Here is an 18,961-nt window from a genome sequence, read left to right as displayed (position 1 = left end):
TTTGTGTAATATCAATAAATATCGGTTATCGGCCATAATACCAATAGTAATATCGGATATCGTATCGGCTGAAAATTTCATATCAGTGCATCCCTATTAAAAACCTGTAGTGACATTCGCATAATCTTTTTATTTTAATTCACCAATTTTAATGATCTTCTGACGAGCTGCTGCATCCTGACACACTCCGAGAAAGTCCTGCCGGTGGGGAGTATTGAGTTGAGGAGGGCGTAGGAAAGTGTCTTTATGATGCAGAAAATAGCAGGAAAATCCTACTGGCAAGTACAAAAAGCACAATAGAGTCATGACTGCCTTCACTTTAAAGGTTTTCCAAATTTGCAGCGATCCAGCTATGTTCTAACAGACGGTATAGGTCATGACAAGCATAGCAGGGTCATCATCTAGTGTGAAGCAGGCCGTAACTGTGAAGAACAAACACACTGATGTGATATTTTTATATTTTACAGAGCATTTACACCTCCCTGTTTGCACATTGATACATTAAGACAGTAGTACTGCAAAAGAATATGTTAATATTTAAATATCTTCTAATTTTTACTCAACTGCACATTCTTATAAATAGTTCTTAATGGTGAATCAGTATTCTGATGGCCAAGCTACAGCCTTTAGAGTTTAGAGGCTATTACAGTTTCCAACAGAAACAGATATGTGGGCAGAGGTTTGCTCTCCCCTCAGGGAATCAGGATTGATGGTCTTCATTTGAGAGTGGATCACATCTGAAACCAAGTGCTGAATGTAATCATGTAATTCTGGCTGCTGGAAAGGTAGGGGGTAAAATACTGTACAAAAGAACCAATGATATGTTATGTAACCAGTGTTGTTTCATTTGTTTTGTTTTTTTGTTGTTTTTTTGTTGTTGTTTTTTAGCTGGACAAAGCTAGTAATGGTAAGCTTAGTCTTTTTACCTTAGAGGTGACTTAAGGTGACACAATGAGCGCTACACATGAAACCGCACCTTCTGCTATTGACCAACAAACCACATCACTGCCTATTATTCCACACAAGCCAAACCCGTTTTTTTGTTCTGTTGAAACAGCATTTCAGACAAACCGGTTTGGCCACAAACTTCTTGAGAAATAACTACTAAATTGTTTACTCTTTGGCCTCATCTGAATGAACGAACGTGCATACACAGTCAGGGATTTTGAACGAAAAAAATATCACTAAAATAAAACTGAAATGTGCTGGACACTAAACCCAAGACATGCATATTAATAAGCCTAACTTTTTAAAAATAGCGGCACCAAAATGAGAGGCGAGACTTAAATCATTAAGATTTTAACAGGGAGCAGAAGAGCTGACAAGGTAGCGATGGCATACCTGCAGGGAGCATGATAGAAGGGGTATCCAGCCTGAGGTATGTGGTTGCAGTAGCCAGACTGATTCCACATGGTGCTTCTCTTGTTCCACGCAAAAAATAGTTCAAAAGTACCGAGGATGTTTCTTGCTGCTTTCTATTTCTAGTGCTGAGGAATCCGACTCAGGCTGCTGGGAGACACATAAATCAGTGCCGCTTCGCTCGGATTTCGAGAGGCTCCATGGGGAGAGGAGGTGAGGTGTTGCTTGGTGGGTTTGAAGGCTGGTATTTCCGAGTAGATGAGGTGAGAGAACGACTTCATATACTGAGCCCGGGCAAGTATGAGATGATGTCAGGTGAGTCAAGTCCCGGCGCTGGTAAAACACCTGGATAGGATGTCGTCTTGCTGTCTGCCTCACCTTAACAGCTGCAACTACTCAACAGAGTCTGAGACGACCGCTCCAGGTGAAGTCTGATATCACAGGTCACGCCTTCTGTCCTGCTTCAAGCCAGTCATTTCCTCCTCCCGTCTCCGTTGCAGTCACGGACAGCAGATGTCTTTGTTGTCAGTTTCGAATGGGCTTTATGTCTCACCTTTTAAACCATGAGAAAACCTTCCCTTACATCTCAATGACCTCAAAAGCATCAATCAAGTTGGCAACCTCGCAGGCAGAGATCTACATTTGACAGTTTATCAGTGGCAATCAGGAGAGTTCACACCTGCCACACGTGCCACACATTTTCTGCACACTTCACAGATGCCATAAATCCGTCTCTCGCAGAGATGAGCAGGTTAAAATCCACAGCCACGGAGTTCCTCTGCTATCCCTAGTTCTCCTCCGATGCAGCTGGCGCCATCACAAGTACTTATTCCCCAAAATCACAGGATCCTCACCAGCCTCACAAAACAGCCGTGGAGCAGTAAATGACTGAATGATCACAGAAAGGGAAAGGGGAGGAAGAGAAAAGCAGGATGTAACGGCGAGACACTGAATCTATCAAGAGCGAAAGGAGCGAGAGAACGAGGAAGAGGTTAATGGAGCGGAGCTGCATTCCTTTTCCCGCCTCACGCTCATCTGGCAGGATGCACACCGCTGAGAGAAGGAGAGTGAGGGTGTGTGTGTGTGTGTGTGAAAGAGAGAGAGGAGATCAGACGATATTAAAGAGAAGGATAAGAAACAGACTGATTGTTTGAATGCTCTAAAGCATTTAGGTTCAGTGTAATGTGAGAAGTGAACGCACACACCCAAGCAAACAGCACCTATTTCCTTTGCTTTACTTTGTAGAGAAACTTGATTTCTGTGGAATTTGTGTGACTACATTCTTGCCCTTTTACCAGAGTGAACTATTTCCAAATGTCAATTCAAGAAACCAGGAAGATACGTAGAATTTCAGTGGCTGTTAACCAAACAATGTTACAGTTTTGAAATTTACGATCTCATTTTGATTTAGCAAACCACTTTTTTCCCCAAAACTAATTTTGAGGTTTTGATCCCTAAAAGTCATCAAGTAGGAAGTGGGAATATACGGTCTATACTTACAAAATACATCAAACACCTGACATAATCTAGTGGCACAAAGCTACCGACAACTGTGGCTTGTTTGGCCAATATATCCAAGTATAAAATGGCACATGCTTACTATTAATAAATGACAAATATAGTTTTCAAAATGCACAATCACAAATGCACAATCACAAATGCACAATCACAGATTCTAACAGATCAGGATCAAACCACATGTTAGCAGATAAAGAACTTGATTCTAATCAATCAAACCAAAAAATCTTTCTTGACATCTACACAATCAGATTAATCAAATCAAGTCATTCTTTAAAATAAGTACTAAAAATAAATCTCAGTGAAAAACATATCTTGTATCTAATTTAATAACTCACTGTTTGTTGTTGACCAGATTGATGATGGCACATGACCTCGTAAAAACAACTAAAAAAATGTATCAAGATTTCAAGCTTTTTGAAACTATTTTAAACTATTTAAAAAAAACTATTTAGACTATTTAGAAGAACCCGTCCAGAGGACCTACTTATTTTTTTTTCTTTTTGCTTTTTTCTACCTGGATTACTGAGATGCATCAGGATATTTTAAAAAACAATTCCCAACTAACTTTTTAGAGCTATCTGTGCCTTGTACTACAATGCAAGTTCAACTTACTCCAGGTTTTTTTTAAAGAGATCCAGTTAAACTTACCCTAACTATGAGGAATTGTGTTTATTTTACAGGTCAACCAGTCTATAATGTTTAATTAAAGTGCTGCATGATTTTAATATAATTTTAAACATTTAACATATTTTGGTGGAAATAAATATGAACCAACAGACAGTTGTGTGATCATGATTTGTTTTGCTCTCAGATACTCTAACTTTTTTAAATTTTAATTGTGAAAACGTCTTTTATAGATACAATAATACAAAGAATGTTACTTATCCAAAAAAATTCAACAAACTTTAGAATACTTTATTCTGTTTTATGCAACAAATGTATTTGGTTCTGGTAAACCTTTTGCACAACAATGCTGACAGTTAACGTTAACTGCGGTGAACTATACTGCATATCCTCCCTGCAAGGGCAAGTCAGGCAAGTTGTTGCTGGTTCTGACAGAAAGTGGTTCCCACCCAAGTGTTTAAAAAGATCATCAAATGTCACAAGGGGTACATGAGGTCAATGGATATTAAAGAACACATCATCTCTACATATATTTGGGAACCAATGCCCTTTGTGTGATGCTTACAGATACTTCAGCCTCAAAAACAAAAACACTTCATTTATGAAAGTGACTTCCTTCCCTTTTGGGCTTAATAAATTTTAAAGACTTATTTTCAACACAACAAAAAAAAATACTTTTTTTTTCTTTTTTCTTTTTTTTTTTACTTGTTCCATAAAAACTGGCCAAACACTCAGTTTCAAGTTGTTGCATTGGAAACTTCAAAGCTGTCATACACAACTTCCAGCCATGTTGTAACAAAAAAGGATCATACAGGCTGTCACAAGCATGACACCTCATCTCTGGACAAAGGTGAATGGTGTTCAATGTAGCTTGTTTTCTGTTATTTTTATTTTTTATGTTTTTTTTTTATTAAAGGAAAACTAAATCAGATTTTTTTTTCTGAAAAAAAAAATGGTGCCAAAAAGGTTTGTGTTCATGTTTAAGTGGTCAGTATGTGTTAATTTCTATAGCAAAAGAATCTAAATAAAAAAGCACCTTCATTTGACAATTTGGACCTGATTACACACATCTGTAACATTTATATCATACTAAATTTATGCATACATTCAACATAAAATAATTTCTATAACTTTGCTGCACATTAAAACACAACCTGTTGTGTTCTATGATAAATAAATATGTCTGGAATAACAAGGCAGCAGAAATGAGAGCTGAAAGCGAATGCAGACTGTCTGTTTTTAGTCCACAGCAGGTTTTTAAAAATAGCCCACAACCTGAGTCAAACCTCCCAATCAGAGACATCAAGCCTGCAGGTGAAAGGTCACCTCTGTGGAGCAGAGATATGCTGTCTCCCCCAAGAGGACAACTACTCCTGTGTCTTACTAAGCAGAGTGCAGCTATGGTCTATGACTCTGCTATAAGTACAATTCCCAGTGCACTTAAGAAACAGCTAATGACACAGCAGTAAAGATGGACACAAAAATAGCTTCATGAACTTCAAATTAAATCCAAGACATGTAATCAGATGTTAAAATGGGGGTTTGCATAAAGAGAAATAGGTCTGACAAGCTAAAACCATGCAGTCACTGAATAACCTCATTAAAATCATATAAATTATGCCTAAGTGAACCTTGATAACTCATTGAAGAAAGTTAAAAACTAGTGCAGTGACATGACTTTATATAAATATTTAATGGAAGAAGCTATTTTCCCCTTTAAAGCATGCATCATTTTCCTTTGTTAAACTAAACTCATTTAACACAGTAGTTAATGCTGATCTTAGTGGCTTTATAAAAATGTTTAAAAGAAAAATGCAAACGGCAACCCGTGGGTGATGTCAGTCCGACTGACCGATGAGTTCATTTTTTATTTTATTTTATTTTATTTTAATAGAAAAATACAGTATATTTCAAATCTAAATGCATGATTTAATTCAGAAAAATAAACACATTTAATTGCCATACAGCTACAAGATAATACCTGTTATTTTTACATAGTGGGAGGTATAAGCACTGCCACCATCAGGGTGAAAACAGAAAATTGAACTGAAAACTTAAATTAGAAAACAGAAAACGGGGTGCCCCCTCCCCACACTTAAGGAATAAAAACAATCAGCTGATTTTAAGACATAAAACTGGTCATGCCCTGTTGCACTTCTATCCTACATTTCACTTCACATAACAAAAACTCTGACACAAGTTCAAGAAGCAAAGGACACATAAAACAAACAAATCAATTCTAAAGCAATAATATTTAGAAAGTGCACTAATCAGACGCAATTGCCTAAAGTGTGTGTAGAATCTGAGCTGAGGAGGGGTGGGGAAGAACGCAGGCAGGTTGGAGGTAAACATTGCCGCCTGGTGACCTCTGACATGAGGTTTAAAATGTATTCATACGGCCTGAAGGGATGTCGTCATCTGTGGTGTAATTGGCCTGTAACAACATGTCTTTTGGCTTGGGGTGAGAGTGCAGAAAGAGGAAGGGAAACAAAAGATGGGAAGAGGGGAGGGGGGACCATGGAGAGAGGAAGGAAGCGAGGGAGGGAGGAAGAAGGGGAAAAAAAGACAGGAGGGAGTGGGAAAGGTGAAAAGAACAGAGGATGGGGGCATGACTATCTCCTGCTGTTTGTTTTTGTTGTAAAAATTTATTCCAGAACAATTTCATCAGGATCAGAAAACACGGGGGACTCTGCTGCCTCTTCCCTGTGTGCCTCCGTGTTTGCTGTCCTTGTTTGAAGAGGCAGGTGGACACATTCCACCCACACGCAAATGCATACAAACAATGAGAGGTGGTTCACATTTGCTGCAAAAGCCTCGCCGGTAAACGTGTTGGGGAAACCTGAAAGGGCTTCAGCCACTAAATCGCATACTTATGCAAAAAATGCAAAGCAACAGCTTACACGGGAACAAAAAAGGAAGCAGTCTGTATCGTTAGATGTGCACATAGCCCACAGCCGACATCCAGGAGACATCTGACAGCTGTGTTGAATCATTATGTCAGTGGGAGTGATGGCAGGAGTGTGATTGGGCCTGTGGTTCAGCTTATCAGGCTTTTACAGCCTAAACCCCCATCGCCACTCGTTTTAAAATGCACAAACAGACCTCTGCTTGCTCATCTCTGTGGTCAAGGTCACCCAGGAGCCCATATCCATGAAAATCCTTAAAAAATATGATTTTAGTTTTCTCCCCTCTGAGTGAAACTGACCAAAACAGAGCAAGGACGTAATTCAATAACTCAGTAATAACCTGAGGTTTCTTGCTGTGCACCTTAAGTCACAGCTCATGGCTGGATATGATCAGCTCAACGATGACGCTGCACATCTGCCTTTGTTTCCCTGTAATTACAGTAAGGCATTGTTTAATAAGAGCAGAATTTCTTAAAGGAATGTGTATTACCTGATCCCTTGGATGCCAACGTTTTAAACAAAGATGTTTGATAATCTCTGTGATAGACTTGTGACCTGTCCAGGGTGTACCCCACCCCTCGCACTGTGACTGCTGGATATGGGCACCAGTGACCCACGCAACCCTGAAAAGGAAGAAGCGTGTACAGAAAATGGATGGATGTTTGATAATCTGTTCTAGCTCAAATTATGTGTTGGGATTACCTTCACTAACAAACCACACTTTAGCTCAATAACTGTAAACAGGCATTTTTTATATCCAAGTTTGATTACCAGTGCCAGCCATCTCAAATGGAGTAGACTCCAAATAAAAAAAAATAATAAATATATAAATAAATAAATAAAATGTCGATGTACAGGGGTTGGACAATGAAACTAAAACACCTGGTTTTAGACCACAATAATTTATTAGTATGGTGAAGGGCCTTCTTTTGCGGCCAATACAGTGTCAATTTATCTTGGGAATGACATACAGTATACAAGTCCTGCACAGTGGTCAGAGGGATTTTAAGCCGTTCTTCTTGCAGGATAGTGGCCAGTTCACTACGTGATGCTGGTGGAGGAAAATATTTCCTGACTTGCTCCTCCAAAACACCCCACAATGGCTCAATAATATTTAGATCTGGTGACTGTGCAGGCCATGGGAGATGTTCAACTTCACTTTCATGTTCATCAAGCCAATCCTTCACCAGTCTTGCTGTGTGTATTGGTGCATTGTCATCCCGATACACGGCACTGCCTTCAGGATATAATGTTTGAACCATTGGATGGACACGGTCCTCCAGAATGGTTTGGTACTCCTTGGCAGTGACGCGCCCATCTAGCACAAGTATTGGGCCAAAAGAATGCCATGATATGACAGCCCAAACCATCACTGATCCACCCCCATGCTTCACTCTGAGCATGCAACAGTCTGGGTGGTACACTTCTTTGGGGCTTCTCCACACCGTAACTCTCCTGGATGTGGGGAAAACAGTAAATGTGGACTCATCAGAGAACAATACATGTTTCACATTGTCCATAGCCCATGATTTGCGCTCCTTGGACCATTGAAACCAATGTTTGGCATTGGCACGAGTGACCAAAGGTTTGGCTATAGTAGGAAAACCGTATATATTGACCCTGTGGAGCTCCCAACGGACAGTTCTGGTGGAAACAGGAGAGCTGAGGTGCATTTTTAATTCTGCCATGACTTGGGCAGACGTGGTTTTATGTTTTTTGGATACAATCTGGGTTAGCACCCAAACACCCCTTTCAGACCGCTTCCTCTTGCATCCACAGTTAATCCTGTTGGATGTGGTTGGTCCTTCTTGGTGGTATGCTGACATTACCATGGATACTGTGGCTCTTGATACATCACAAAGACTTGCTGTCTTGGTCACAGATGCACCAGCAAGACGTGCACCAACAATTTGTCCTCTTTTGAACTCTGGTATGTTGCCATAATGTTGTGTGTATTTCAATATTTTGAGCAAAACTGTGCTCTTACCCTGCTAATTGAACCTTCACACTCTGCTCTTACTGGTGCAATGTGTAATTAATGAAGATTGGCCACGAGGCTGGTCCAATTTGGCCATGAAACCTCCCACACTAAAATGACACGTGTTTCATTGTCCATCCCCTGAACATCCACTGATTACTATCGGAGTTTTATTAAAATCCATCTAATTCACAAGATATTTTGTTAACAGACAAACACGGTTGAAGTTCAATATTAAATGCTAATGTAAAAGTTTTAGGCAAAAGTGTTGCACAAGGTGCATTGCTTGGACCATATACTGGGGATTATGCTCAGCTACTACCACACCAAATTGTAGTTTTTAATTGCAGTTTGTAGAGATTCAGACTGACATCTTAAAAAGCAAAGAAATACAAGTTCAATTTTGACCTTAATTTGGCTCATTCTTCCACACACCCACTTCCTCCTGTTCCAACAGGAGACCCACTCTCTTTTCCTGTCTCATTTCCTGACTTTGCCTATGTTCAGTCACTCCCCAGTGGGACTCTATATTAGTTTTCTCAGGAGGGCTTGATCGATCATATAACAGCAGACCTCAGAAAACCGGCTAACTGCTCAAGCTGAATAGTTTGATTTGGAAAATCAACAACCTTTTAAAAATAACTCTTTCCTTGGTTCATACTTGTAAAAGATTAGTCTTTGCATCTACATACAAACAGAGATGTGGATTTACATTTACCTGGTTCAAATACTGAAATCACAAAAGCTACTTTGGGAGAAACTGCACAAGCATAAATGATGCAATAACTTTTTCTGTCTGTGTGTATTTGCATGTATGTATGTGTGTGTGTGTGTGTGTGTGTGCGTGTGTGAAGCTGTGTGTCAGTATCCCTTGGGATCTTTTGATCCAGATCCTTCGATCCTTTGTCACACACACACGCACACAAACACACGAGAAAGACACGTATGCATTCCTTCTATTAATACATCTCCTCTGAGTTCTTTTGTCATGCCTTCAGGCTTTCACATCTTTCAAGCTAAATCCTGACACTACAGATATGACATTTTTTGTACCATAGATCTAATCTGAAAGATTTAAAGAGGAAAAGATACAGGTTCCTCAAAAGGTTTGAGTTTGGAGGATTTAGATGTTAATGAGATGCTTCCCTGAGCAAGCATTTAAACACTTAAAGGAACTTCTATTTGCAGTGTTAAAATAAAGCATATTGCAACGGCATGATGCAAATTTTCTTTTTTTCTTCTTTTGTTTGTTTCAGTTGTAGTGAGGGCCAAAACTGATGCAATTAAAAATAAACGCTGAACTATATTAATGGTCCAATAAAAAAGTAAATACGCTTAAAAGTAGTACATAATTTAAATTTTACTGTTTTTAAAAATATTTTTTCCTTTTTCTTTTACTAGCAGATGCCAAAAGCCATTTTATTTATTTTAACTTTATTTCACCTGTCATTAAAGACAGACCAGAAAAAAACCAAGACCCTCTTCCCTCTACATGCCTCTAGTCTGGTCCTGGTCTGAAAAAAATAGGTCTGTCAGCTTGCAGGTCAGAGCGCTTCTTATCTGGTGAATTAATTATCTGCTGTGTGCAACGTTTGCTTGCTCTTTAGTAAATAAAGCAAAGCCATTTTATTTATTTTATCTTTATTTCAACTGTCAACAGACCAGAAAATGAACAAAGATGCTCCTCCCATTGCGTGTCTTCAGACGCACTCGGTGTGAATGGACATCTGTTGACAAGCAGCAAAAAACGCTTGTCAGGAGCGTTTTTGCTGCTCAAGACGCGTTTGGTGGGAACTTGGCTTAACAGCAGCTCAGATTACCCACCCTTTTTGGAGTCCTTGGAAGGGGTGCTGGAGAGCACTCCTAATGGGGACTCCCTCATTCTGCTGGGGAACTTCAGCGTTCACGTGGGTAATGACAGTGAGACCTGGAGGAGCATGGTTATCTCATCTGATCTGCGGCCGCATGTTTTAGACACTCAGGTGAAGAGATGGGCAGAGCTGTCAACTGACCACTACCTTGGTGGTGAGTTGGCTCCATTGGTGGGGGAGGATGCCGGTCAGACCTGGCAGACCCAAACTTGTAGTGAGGGTCTGCTGGGAACATCTAGCAGGGTCTCCCGTCAGAAGGAGAAATTCTGTTCATAACTTTTATGGACAGAATTTCTAGGCGCAAAGGTGTTAAGGGGATCCATTTTGTGACGTTAGGATTGCATCTCTGCTTTTTGCGGATGATGTGGTCCTGTTGGCCTCATCAGATCGTGATCTCCAGCTCTCACTGGAGCGGTTCACAGCCGAGTGTGAAGCGGCCGGGATGAGGATCAGTGCCTCCAAATCTGAGACCCATGGTCTTGAGCCGGAAAATGGTAGCGTGCCTTCTCCGGGTCGGGGAGGAGCTCCTGCCCCAAGCGGAAGAGTTCAAGTATCTCGGGGTCTTGTTCACAAATGAGGGAAGAATGGAGCGGGAGATCGACAGGTGGATTGGCGCTGCATCTGCAGTGATGCGGCGCTGTACCGGTCTGTCGTGGTGAAGCGAGAGCTGAGCGAGAAGGCAAAGCTCTCAGTTTACCGGTCGGTCTACGTTCCTACCCTCATGGGGTGTAAGAAAATATCGATACACTGAAATATCGCAATATTTCTTTTCCCGATTCTGTTTCGATATTCTAAAGCCCTGTATCGATTTTTTATTAAGGTTTAAAATGTCAACTTTCCTGCCAGCCATTCATTTTTATGTTGTAGTTCAGCCTCTGACCCCTAGTTGGCAGCAGTGAGCCAGCCATTTGGCTCCTCTACCTCTTGAGCACCAGAGAGTAAGACAGCATTAGCATTGTAAGTAAACATTAGCTTAATGCTCCAATAGCTGAATCTGAGCGGAAAAGACCGACACCCTCTGCCTTCTAAGCTGAGGTAAGGTTACAAACAGTTACTTATTTGTCAGATGTCTGTATTTTAAGCCAAATTAAGTGTCTTGTGCGCTCTTTTTTCCAACTGTAGTCAGCTTTCACGTTACGCATATAGCGCATGCGTCTATCACCTCGAGCGAGCTCAGCACTCCCCCCGTGACATAAAACTCTGTCTGTTGCTCTCAATAGCTACGTTTACATGGACAAAAGTAATCGGATTAAACAGTTGTTTGGAATAAAAATGCATCATGTAAACAGCCCGTTTCGATTATTCTGATCTGATTGAGCTCGATCCGAATAAATTTTTAATCCGAATGAAAAGGGTGGGTTATGCCGATTGATAATCGGAATGACGTTCATGTAAACACTTAATCNYATCATCTTATTCTGATTGTAGAAAACTGACCTGTGTGCATGTCTGCTGACTTTCAGTCACCCGGTGGGACAGCAGCGCTCCAGCTGCGCTGCACATTGCACAGAACATTTCCTCCTCGCTCTCTTAACAGATGAAAAAGGAGGCAAACAGCAGATGTTGCTTTGCAAAAAATAAAAATAAAAAGCACGTATTGCTTCATCTGCAGGCTGCAGCTCAACCGAGGAGTAACGGCGTCTCTACCGTTATTAAAAGCTGACACAGGTCCGTCCTGAGCGCACAGAGGAGCTTTGTTTATGTTTGTAACACAGAAGTAGAGCTGAAAGTTTACAACGCTGCGCATGTCCGGACTTTTATTCTGAATAAAACTCCGGTGCATGTAAACACTTTTCATGATTGAATTGTGTCCATGTAAACAGTACATTCGGATTATTTAATCTGAATACATTTCAATCCAATTAAAAAATTTTGTGCATGTAAACAGCTAATGTTCGGCTGATGATCGCATCAAAGTCCATGTACTTTATCCTGCTGTGTTCGCTTCAAAAACGGTTTAACTCGTTTAGCTTCTCAGTTTCTTAACTGGTTTTCTTCGGGACCTGCCCTGCTGTTCGACCCACAGTTATGCAAATCATGTTCTGGATGCAGGTCAGCTGATCCCAGAAACTCTGTGTGCAGCAGCTTCATATCATCTGTTTACTGAACTTTGTGACAACATAAAGGCTATTGTTAAGTGTTGGGTGATGATATTGTAAATTAATATTAAAAATGAAAAACTGTAAAAAATATATTTTCAAACTATTTATTGGCAAATTTAGTCTAATAATTGAAAACATGGATGAAATATGAAACAAATAAAATAAAACACATACAAAGCAGAACACAGCTGCATGTATCAAAAGTATGTCTATGTAATATTAGAATTTTCTGAGACAACGATTTTTGGTTTTCCTTTTTTTTTATTTTGTTTTTTTTTTTCCCAGTAAGAGGTTTTCATTTAATAGAATTTTTGGACCAAAAATATCACAATATATCGCCTTGTTTACAGTATCAAAATATATTGGGATATATCGGGATGTATCGGGATATATCATATCGTGACCCCTCTGTCATGATATGTATCGTATCGCCAAATTCTTGCCAATACACAGCCCTATCATCTATGGTCATAAGCTTTGGGTAGTGACCGAAAGAACGAGATCGCGGATACAAGCGGCCGAAATGAGTTTCTTCCGCAGGGTGTCTGGGCTCTCCCTTAGAGATAGGGTGAGAAGCTCAGACATCTGGGAGGAACTCAGAGTAGATCCGCTGCTCCTCCACGTCGAGAGGAGCCAGTTGAGGTGGCTCGGGCATCTGATTAGGATGCCTCCTGGACGCCTCCCAGGTGAGGTGTTCCGGGCATGTCTCACTGGGAGGAGACCCAGAGGAAGACCCAGGACACGTTGGAGGGACTATGTTTCTTAGCTGGCCTGGGAACGCCTTGGGATTCCCCGAGATGAGCTGGCCCAAGTGGCTGGGAAGAGGGAAGTCTGGGTCTCTCTGCTTAGGCTGCTGCTCGCGAGACCCGACCCCGGATATGCTGAAGAAAATGGACGGACAGAAGGATGTGTATAATACAGATCTCCTTTTTGTTACAACTTAAGACACAAAATAAAATTGTATACATCAAAAGATAGAAATCAAAGCTTTAAAATAAAATGCTTTTAACTCTAATATGTTTATGAATTTTTAACATTAAGATTGTTCTTGCAGTGAGCAGCTGAGTTTGTGATTTGTTTCTTTAATCAATCTGGAAAAAAATAACTCATCTAAATTTCTAATCTGAAAAACAGACGCCACTGTGTTTGACTTTTCAAACAGGAAGAAGACACAGTCAACTCCATCTTGTCAATTACAAAGCACTTCAGTGTAGTGTTTGTTTTTTAAGAAAAAATAAATAAATTTGAGGAACTATCAGAAAAACAAACTGGCCCCGCTTAAAATTTCCACACAGCGTTGTGTGCTAATGTGTTAATGTTTTAAAATGGTATTTTCCAGCTACAGTATTATTAAATGAAATAAAATTGATTAAAAAAAATTAAAGCATAATTATCTAATTTCTTTTTCTAGTTTAGGTTTCAGTTAAATATTTCTGAATGGCCAAAGCTTTTCAAGCTTTTCACTCAAACATATGGAGGCCACAGTGATAAGCAAGGCATGTATAATCCACAAACGAAATTGATTTTGTAGGAGCTTATTGAGAATGTGCTGTTTCAGCAGCAAATCGCTTCATAATATATTAAAAGAAGCAGAATATAAAGGGATTAAAATTAAGCTGAATAGGCAGGTATGGTGGAGAATCTGTGTAGTACATGTATAATTTGCCAGTTGTTTTCCTTTTTATATAAGAATGACTGTTCTCTGTAACTTCATAAACTAAAGATAAAAATAAATCTTAAAAATATCCCATTTAATATAAAGAGAGCATTAAAATTGCTAAAATGCATCATAAAGCAACATAATTTACAGCCTAAAAACTTTGCCAAGATCATTTTTTCTCTCTGAAAATCATCTGTCATTCACCATTTGACAGATTGTTCTGTATTTTTAAATGTCACGGTGCTATATGGGCAATGTGACATCCTGCTAAACTGTTGGAACAAATCCTCTCAGTTGTGTTACAATCATATAAATAAAGGTACAGCGTTTCCTTCAAAACAAGAAAAGCAAGCTGCAAAAAAAAAAAAAAGAAACCTCTGGCAACTTATTGATTTATTGACTTTTACAACTCTTTTTTAACTTTGCATTTATAACATAAACACATATCCAATGGTTTGTTTTGAATACCAACTCTCCTACTACGTGGTATTATACTGTTTTAATCACTTATAATCGGTTCTTTTTGGACACACTTTTACCGAAATAACAACCTCTCCTTTGCTGTTGATCTGTCACAGCTTAGGCTCCCCGCGCAGATGTGACCCTTTTTCCGTCTGCCTTCAAAGGACCTTGACATTAAAAGCCTCAACGGTTGCTGCCAAGAACAGAAAAAAGAACTTTCTCATGCCCATCAATGGTGACGGTGACATGAGAGAAATTTCAAGGGTTGACTTAAGAGACACTAAAGAGGTCGAAGACAGAAAATAAATCATCAAAAATAAATAAAAGACTAATAAAGAAGTCTTTAAATACATATCAAAACCAAAATATACTTGCTGGCAATCTAAAATACTTCACACTAACGGGTTTGCCTTCTGCTTTCACACAACACACACAAATTAAATGATTCACAACAACTGTTTGTGGAAAATTATTTGTGACCATTTAATGGGTGCTTTAGTGGATGGCTGTTTTCATGTAGCATTTAAAATGGCCAAAAGGTCTATTTGTTCCTTTACCCATTCTCCTTTCTGGGTCACAGGTGCCTATCTCCAGCTGTCACTGTATAAGAGGTGGGGTACCCCCTGGACAGGTTGTGTCCATCACAGGACCACAAAGAGATAAACGAGACAAAAAGCATTCCCTCTCACACATAAGAAACAATTTAGGAGATACCAAGGAACCTAACAGGCATGTTTTTGGTTGGCCATATGGTGGTGGGCTAAATTGCATCTGAGCCAATACTGAAAGTGTTGGGAACAAAAATACTGGTGGATTTCTTTAGATGGTTATTTTTCTTACATAAGCTTTGTTTTAAAAAGTTGCACTGTTTTCCAGTAAGGGTCAATAGTTGATTTTTAATTGTGGAAAACTTGAAGAAGATAGGTCTCGGTTCATTGCTGTAAATGTTTCATAGTGCCACAAAAAGACAATAAGCACAAACAAATGGACATCATTTCTAAATTTAAAAATAAGAACTTTAGTTCTGAAAAATGGCCCTTTGTTGGCCCAGATCTGGTTTGCCAGAGTTGGTCAATGCATGGGCCAGCACCACACATAAAAAACCATAACCATACCAGTTGTGGCATGCCATCTTAAAAACAGTGCTATAATTGCCAGAACTGGCCCACATCTGGTTTGACAAACCACTTGCCATGCCAGCAGTGCCAGCCTGACACAAGGTCCATATCCTGTCTGCTATTCATGAATGCACCAAGCACAATGGAACTGGAATAGTAAAACAGCTTTGTACTAATATAAAATTAGGATAAAACCTAGATATTAGGAGTGGGAATCTTTTACTATCTTGTGATTTGATTTGATTCAGATTTTTGGGCCCAAGATTCAATTCAAAATAGACTTTTCTTTTAGAATTGATAAGAACTGACCATTTGTTGTGTTCCCAAACTGCTTCATCTTCACTTTGTAAACCTTGTAAGACCTTATTTTGTAATAACAGTAATGATGTAATAAAATCAGGTTTCAAAATGTAATAAACTCACGCTAAAACCACATTATGTAATAATTGACGCAAAATGTAATAAAAATCTTCAACGCATTATGTAATAATGTTATTACATTTTGCAGCAATTGTTACAAAATGTGGTGGTGTAATTATCTGGCACATTATGTAATAAACAATCAAAAACTGTATTTCTGTTCATCCTAATAAATATACTTGTAATAACTGTCATGTTCCAAATATTATATAATAAAATATTTATAACTTTGGACAATAAACACCAAACTTCTCATCTTTTGTTTGCATTTTCAGATTTACTGTTCTGATCCCTGTTACAGAAATTATTCCACTTTGTAGACAACTCCCAAAACATATCTAAAAGTTAGTTGTACATACATGACAAGCCCTTCAGACATTTACCTGTATAATGAGCCTTAAAAATCTGTAATTTTTGTATAAAAAAAAAATCTGTATTCATCACACGCAAGGGTGGAGGGGTGCAGGTGGACTGTCGGCTTCTGTATCAGAAGGAAATGAGGGTTGAAGAGCTTGTTTCTAGCAATAGAGTGGGTTTCAAGTGGATATTTGATGTTAATTGTTTTAATGTCCTACAGGCTCTAACATGTTGAATAAATTAGAAACTAAGTTTTTGAAAGATTCCATAAAACATGAAAAAAATCAGTGAGATTGCTCTATACATCCATATACACAAGAATTTGACTGAAAATGCAAATAAAAGATGAGAAGTTCAGTGTTTATTGACCAAAGTTATAAAGATTTTATTATGTAGTATTTGCAACATGACAGTTACTACAAGTATACTGATTACTGATTACTGATTACTGATAAGGCTGCGCTTACATTACAAATAAGACTGAGGATGAACAGAAATACTGGTTTTTGATCGTTTATTACATAATGCACCAGATTTTTACATCACCACATTTTGTATTAATTGCCGCAAAATGTAATAATGTTATTACATAATGCGTTGAAGACTTTTTTAATATTTTGTGTCGATTATTACATAATGAGGTTTTAGCGCTAGTTTATTACATTTTGAAGCCTGATTTTATATTATTACATAACATTATTACAAAATGAGGTCTTACAAACCTTGCACACTGTGAAGCTCATATCAAACTCATAATCATTCAGTAAAAAAACAAAAAAAATGAGCCCAAATCTTTGCCTTCAATGAAGACTGAGCCGGTTGAATCTCTCTTTGCTCCATTTTTGTAGTTTCCTCTTTATAGGGCTTTCTGCACATACATTCGTTCTAGAACCGGTAGTTACAAAATGGAGACTGACAGCCACTGAATCTGCTTTATTATTATTTTTTCTTATCAATTTTGGGAGTTTTAAATCGATTCTGAATCATTATTAATGAGAATCACGAACCTGATGTGAATCAATTTTTTGGTGCATGTATTTGTTTTTAGCATCTTTGCTTCAATACAATCCAGTTTATTTAAAAACTAGGTGAGAAGTCTGCAAGCAAGCTTGTTTTTACAGACATTAAAAGTTGAAAATGTCTAGTTACATTTGTGTATGAAAGATATTTCCCTTACAATCTGTGATGACATCACAGTTTGAGTGCACTGCACACAATCTAGCTGCCGTGTTAGAAGACAAGCTCCAGTGGATGAACATAAAGGATAGAGAGAACAAAAAGAGTGTTCAGTGTTTATTCAACCCTAATAGTCAAATTGTGTGCAGTTTTCAGCTCAAATAGAGCTGCCAGAAATGAAAAGTCATAACTCAAAATAAATGACATTGTGACTAACCAAGGAGAAGAAACACAAAAACTATCCTAGCGTCAAAACCACTTAACAAACCTTGGTTGGGCAGGCCTATCAAAAACAAGCTTTAATAGTACAGAATTTAATCTGATGATCTTGTCTGAAGTTCTGTACACCCATTTATGCTTTGTCTTTATGAAATAACAACTTCACCAACATGGATTCTTCTGGTAACAGAAACTATTTCAAATAGCAGATGTTCACTTTGTCATGTGAATTTTAATGAGAATGTTGTCTAGTAAATGAGAAAAAGATTTAAAAAGCTCACTTTGTAGTTTCAGTTTCAGCCTTTTCTTCACATGAACATCTTCATAGAAGTCTAAGTAGTTTAATAACATCTATTTCTGCCACGTATTATAATGTTTGTTTTGTATTGCATTTTTCCAGTTTCTGGTTCATCAAACTCTAAAAATGAATAAATGTTGCAGGAAACTGCTGTCGCTCTAAGTCATTCCTCTGGTAATGTGCTTTGTTTGTTTTCTAACACAGTGGATAAATGTCCTGTGCAGGAATACTAACGTCAGATGAAGCAGTTCTATTAGTGGACAGCAGTGCTGCTGGTGCAAATCCTGCTGCTTTTATTGGCATTGCTTTCTTTTTAGTGACAACTACTATTTAAGAGGAAAACTGCAGTAGCTTTGGTGTAAACAGACAGAAAGAGCAAAAGTGGGCTTCACCCTGGTCATGTGGATCAACAAGTATTTGAAACATGAAAAGAAGCTAAGCGAGTGGGTTAAAAACAGAGTGGAGTAGAAGTGACTGGACAATGTTCAAATTTAAGTGCACTGTTTAGATTTTAAATATTTTAATCCTGTTTTTAAATTCTCATCAAACTAACACTATTTTACTGACATGACAACATAATAGTGAGGCTGGTGTTGGTTTATGGCAGAATGTGAATATCATAATCAGTTATGAAAACCTTAAAATGCATTTTGATGTTCTGTGCTATACAATGGTCTGACCTTAAACTCGGGCACTATGGCTACGTTCACACTGCAGGTCTTAATGCTCAGTTCCGATTTTTTGAAAAATTCCGATCTTTTTGTGTGAACGTTCACATTACATTTTAAATGTGACCTGCATCAGACCCCTGTGTGAACGCTCCACAGCACTGATGTGACACACAAGACGTGACGTCTCATCAGCCGGCTTTTTTGTTTACAGAGCTAGCA

The 18,961-nt window shown here is 38.6% G+C and overlaps 1 protein-coding gene across 3 annotated transcripts in view; it reads right to left on the bottom strand.

Annotated features, from left to right (window-relative positions):
* Positions 1–18,961, bottom strand: part of LOC106517790 (pleckstrin homology domain-containing family A member 7) — a gene marked incomplete at its 3' end in the record, with an annotated part of 161,573 nt that overhangs the window by 80,714 nt on the left and 61,898 nt on the right. Inside the window, 1 exon segment of one of the 3 annotated variants that reach the window (XM_014008800.1) lies at positions 1,342–2,443. Within the exon segment in view, the coding sequence (XP_013864254.1) occupies positions 1,342–1,412 (71 nt within the window). 3 annotated transcript variants of the gene reach the window in all.

This window comes from Austrofundulus limnaeus, unplaced genomic scaffold, assembly GCF_001266775.1.
Source record: "Austrofundulus limnaeus strain Quisiro unplaced genomic scaffold, Austrofundulus_limnaeus-1.0 Scaffold52, whole genome shotgun sequence".
In the NCBI taxonomy this organism is placed as follows: domain Eukaryota; kingdom Metazoa; phylum Chordata; class Actinopteri; order Cyprinodontiformes; family Rivulidae; genus Austrofundulus; species Austrofundulus limnaeus.
The sequence above is the reverse complement of the archived record's forward strand: the minus strand, read 5'-3'. Positions and strand labels throughout refer to the sequence as shown.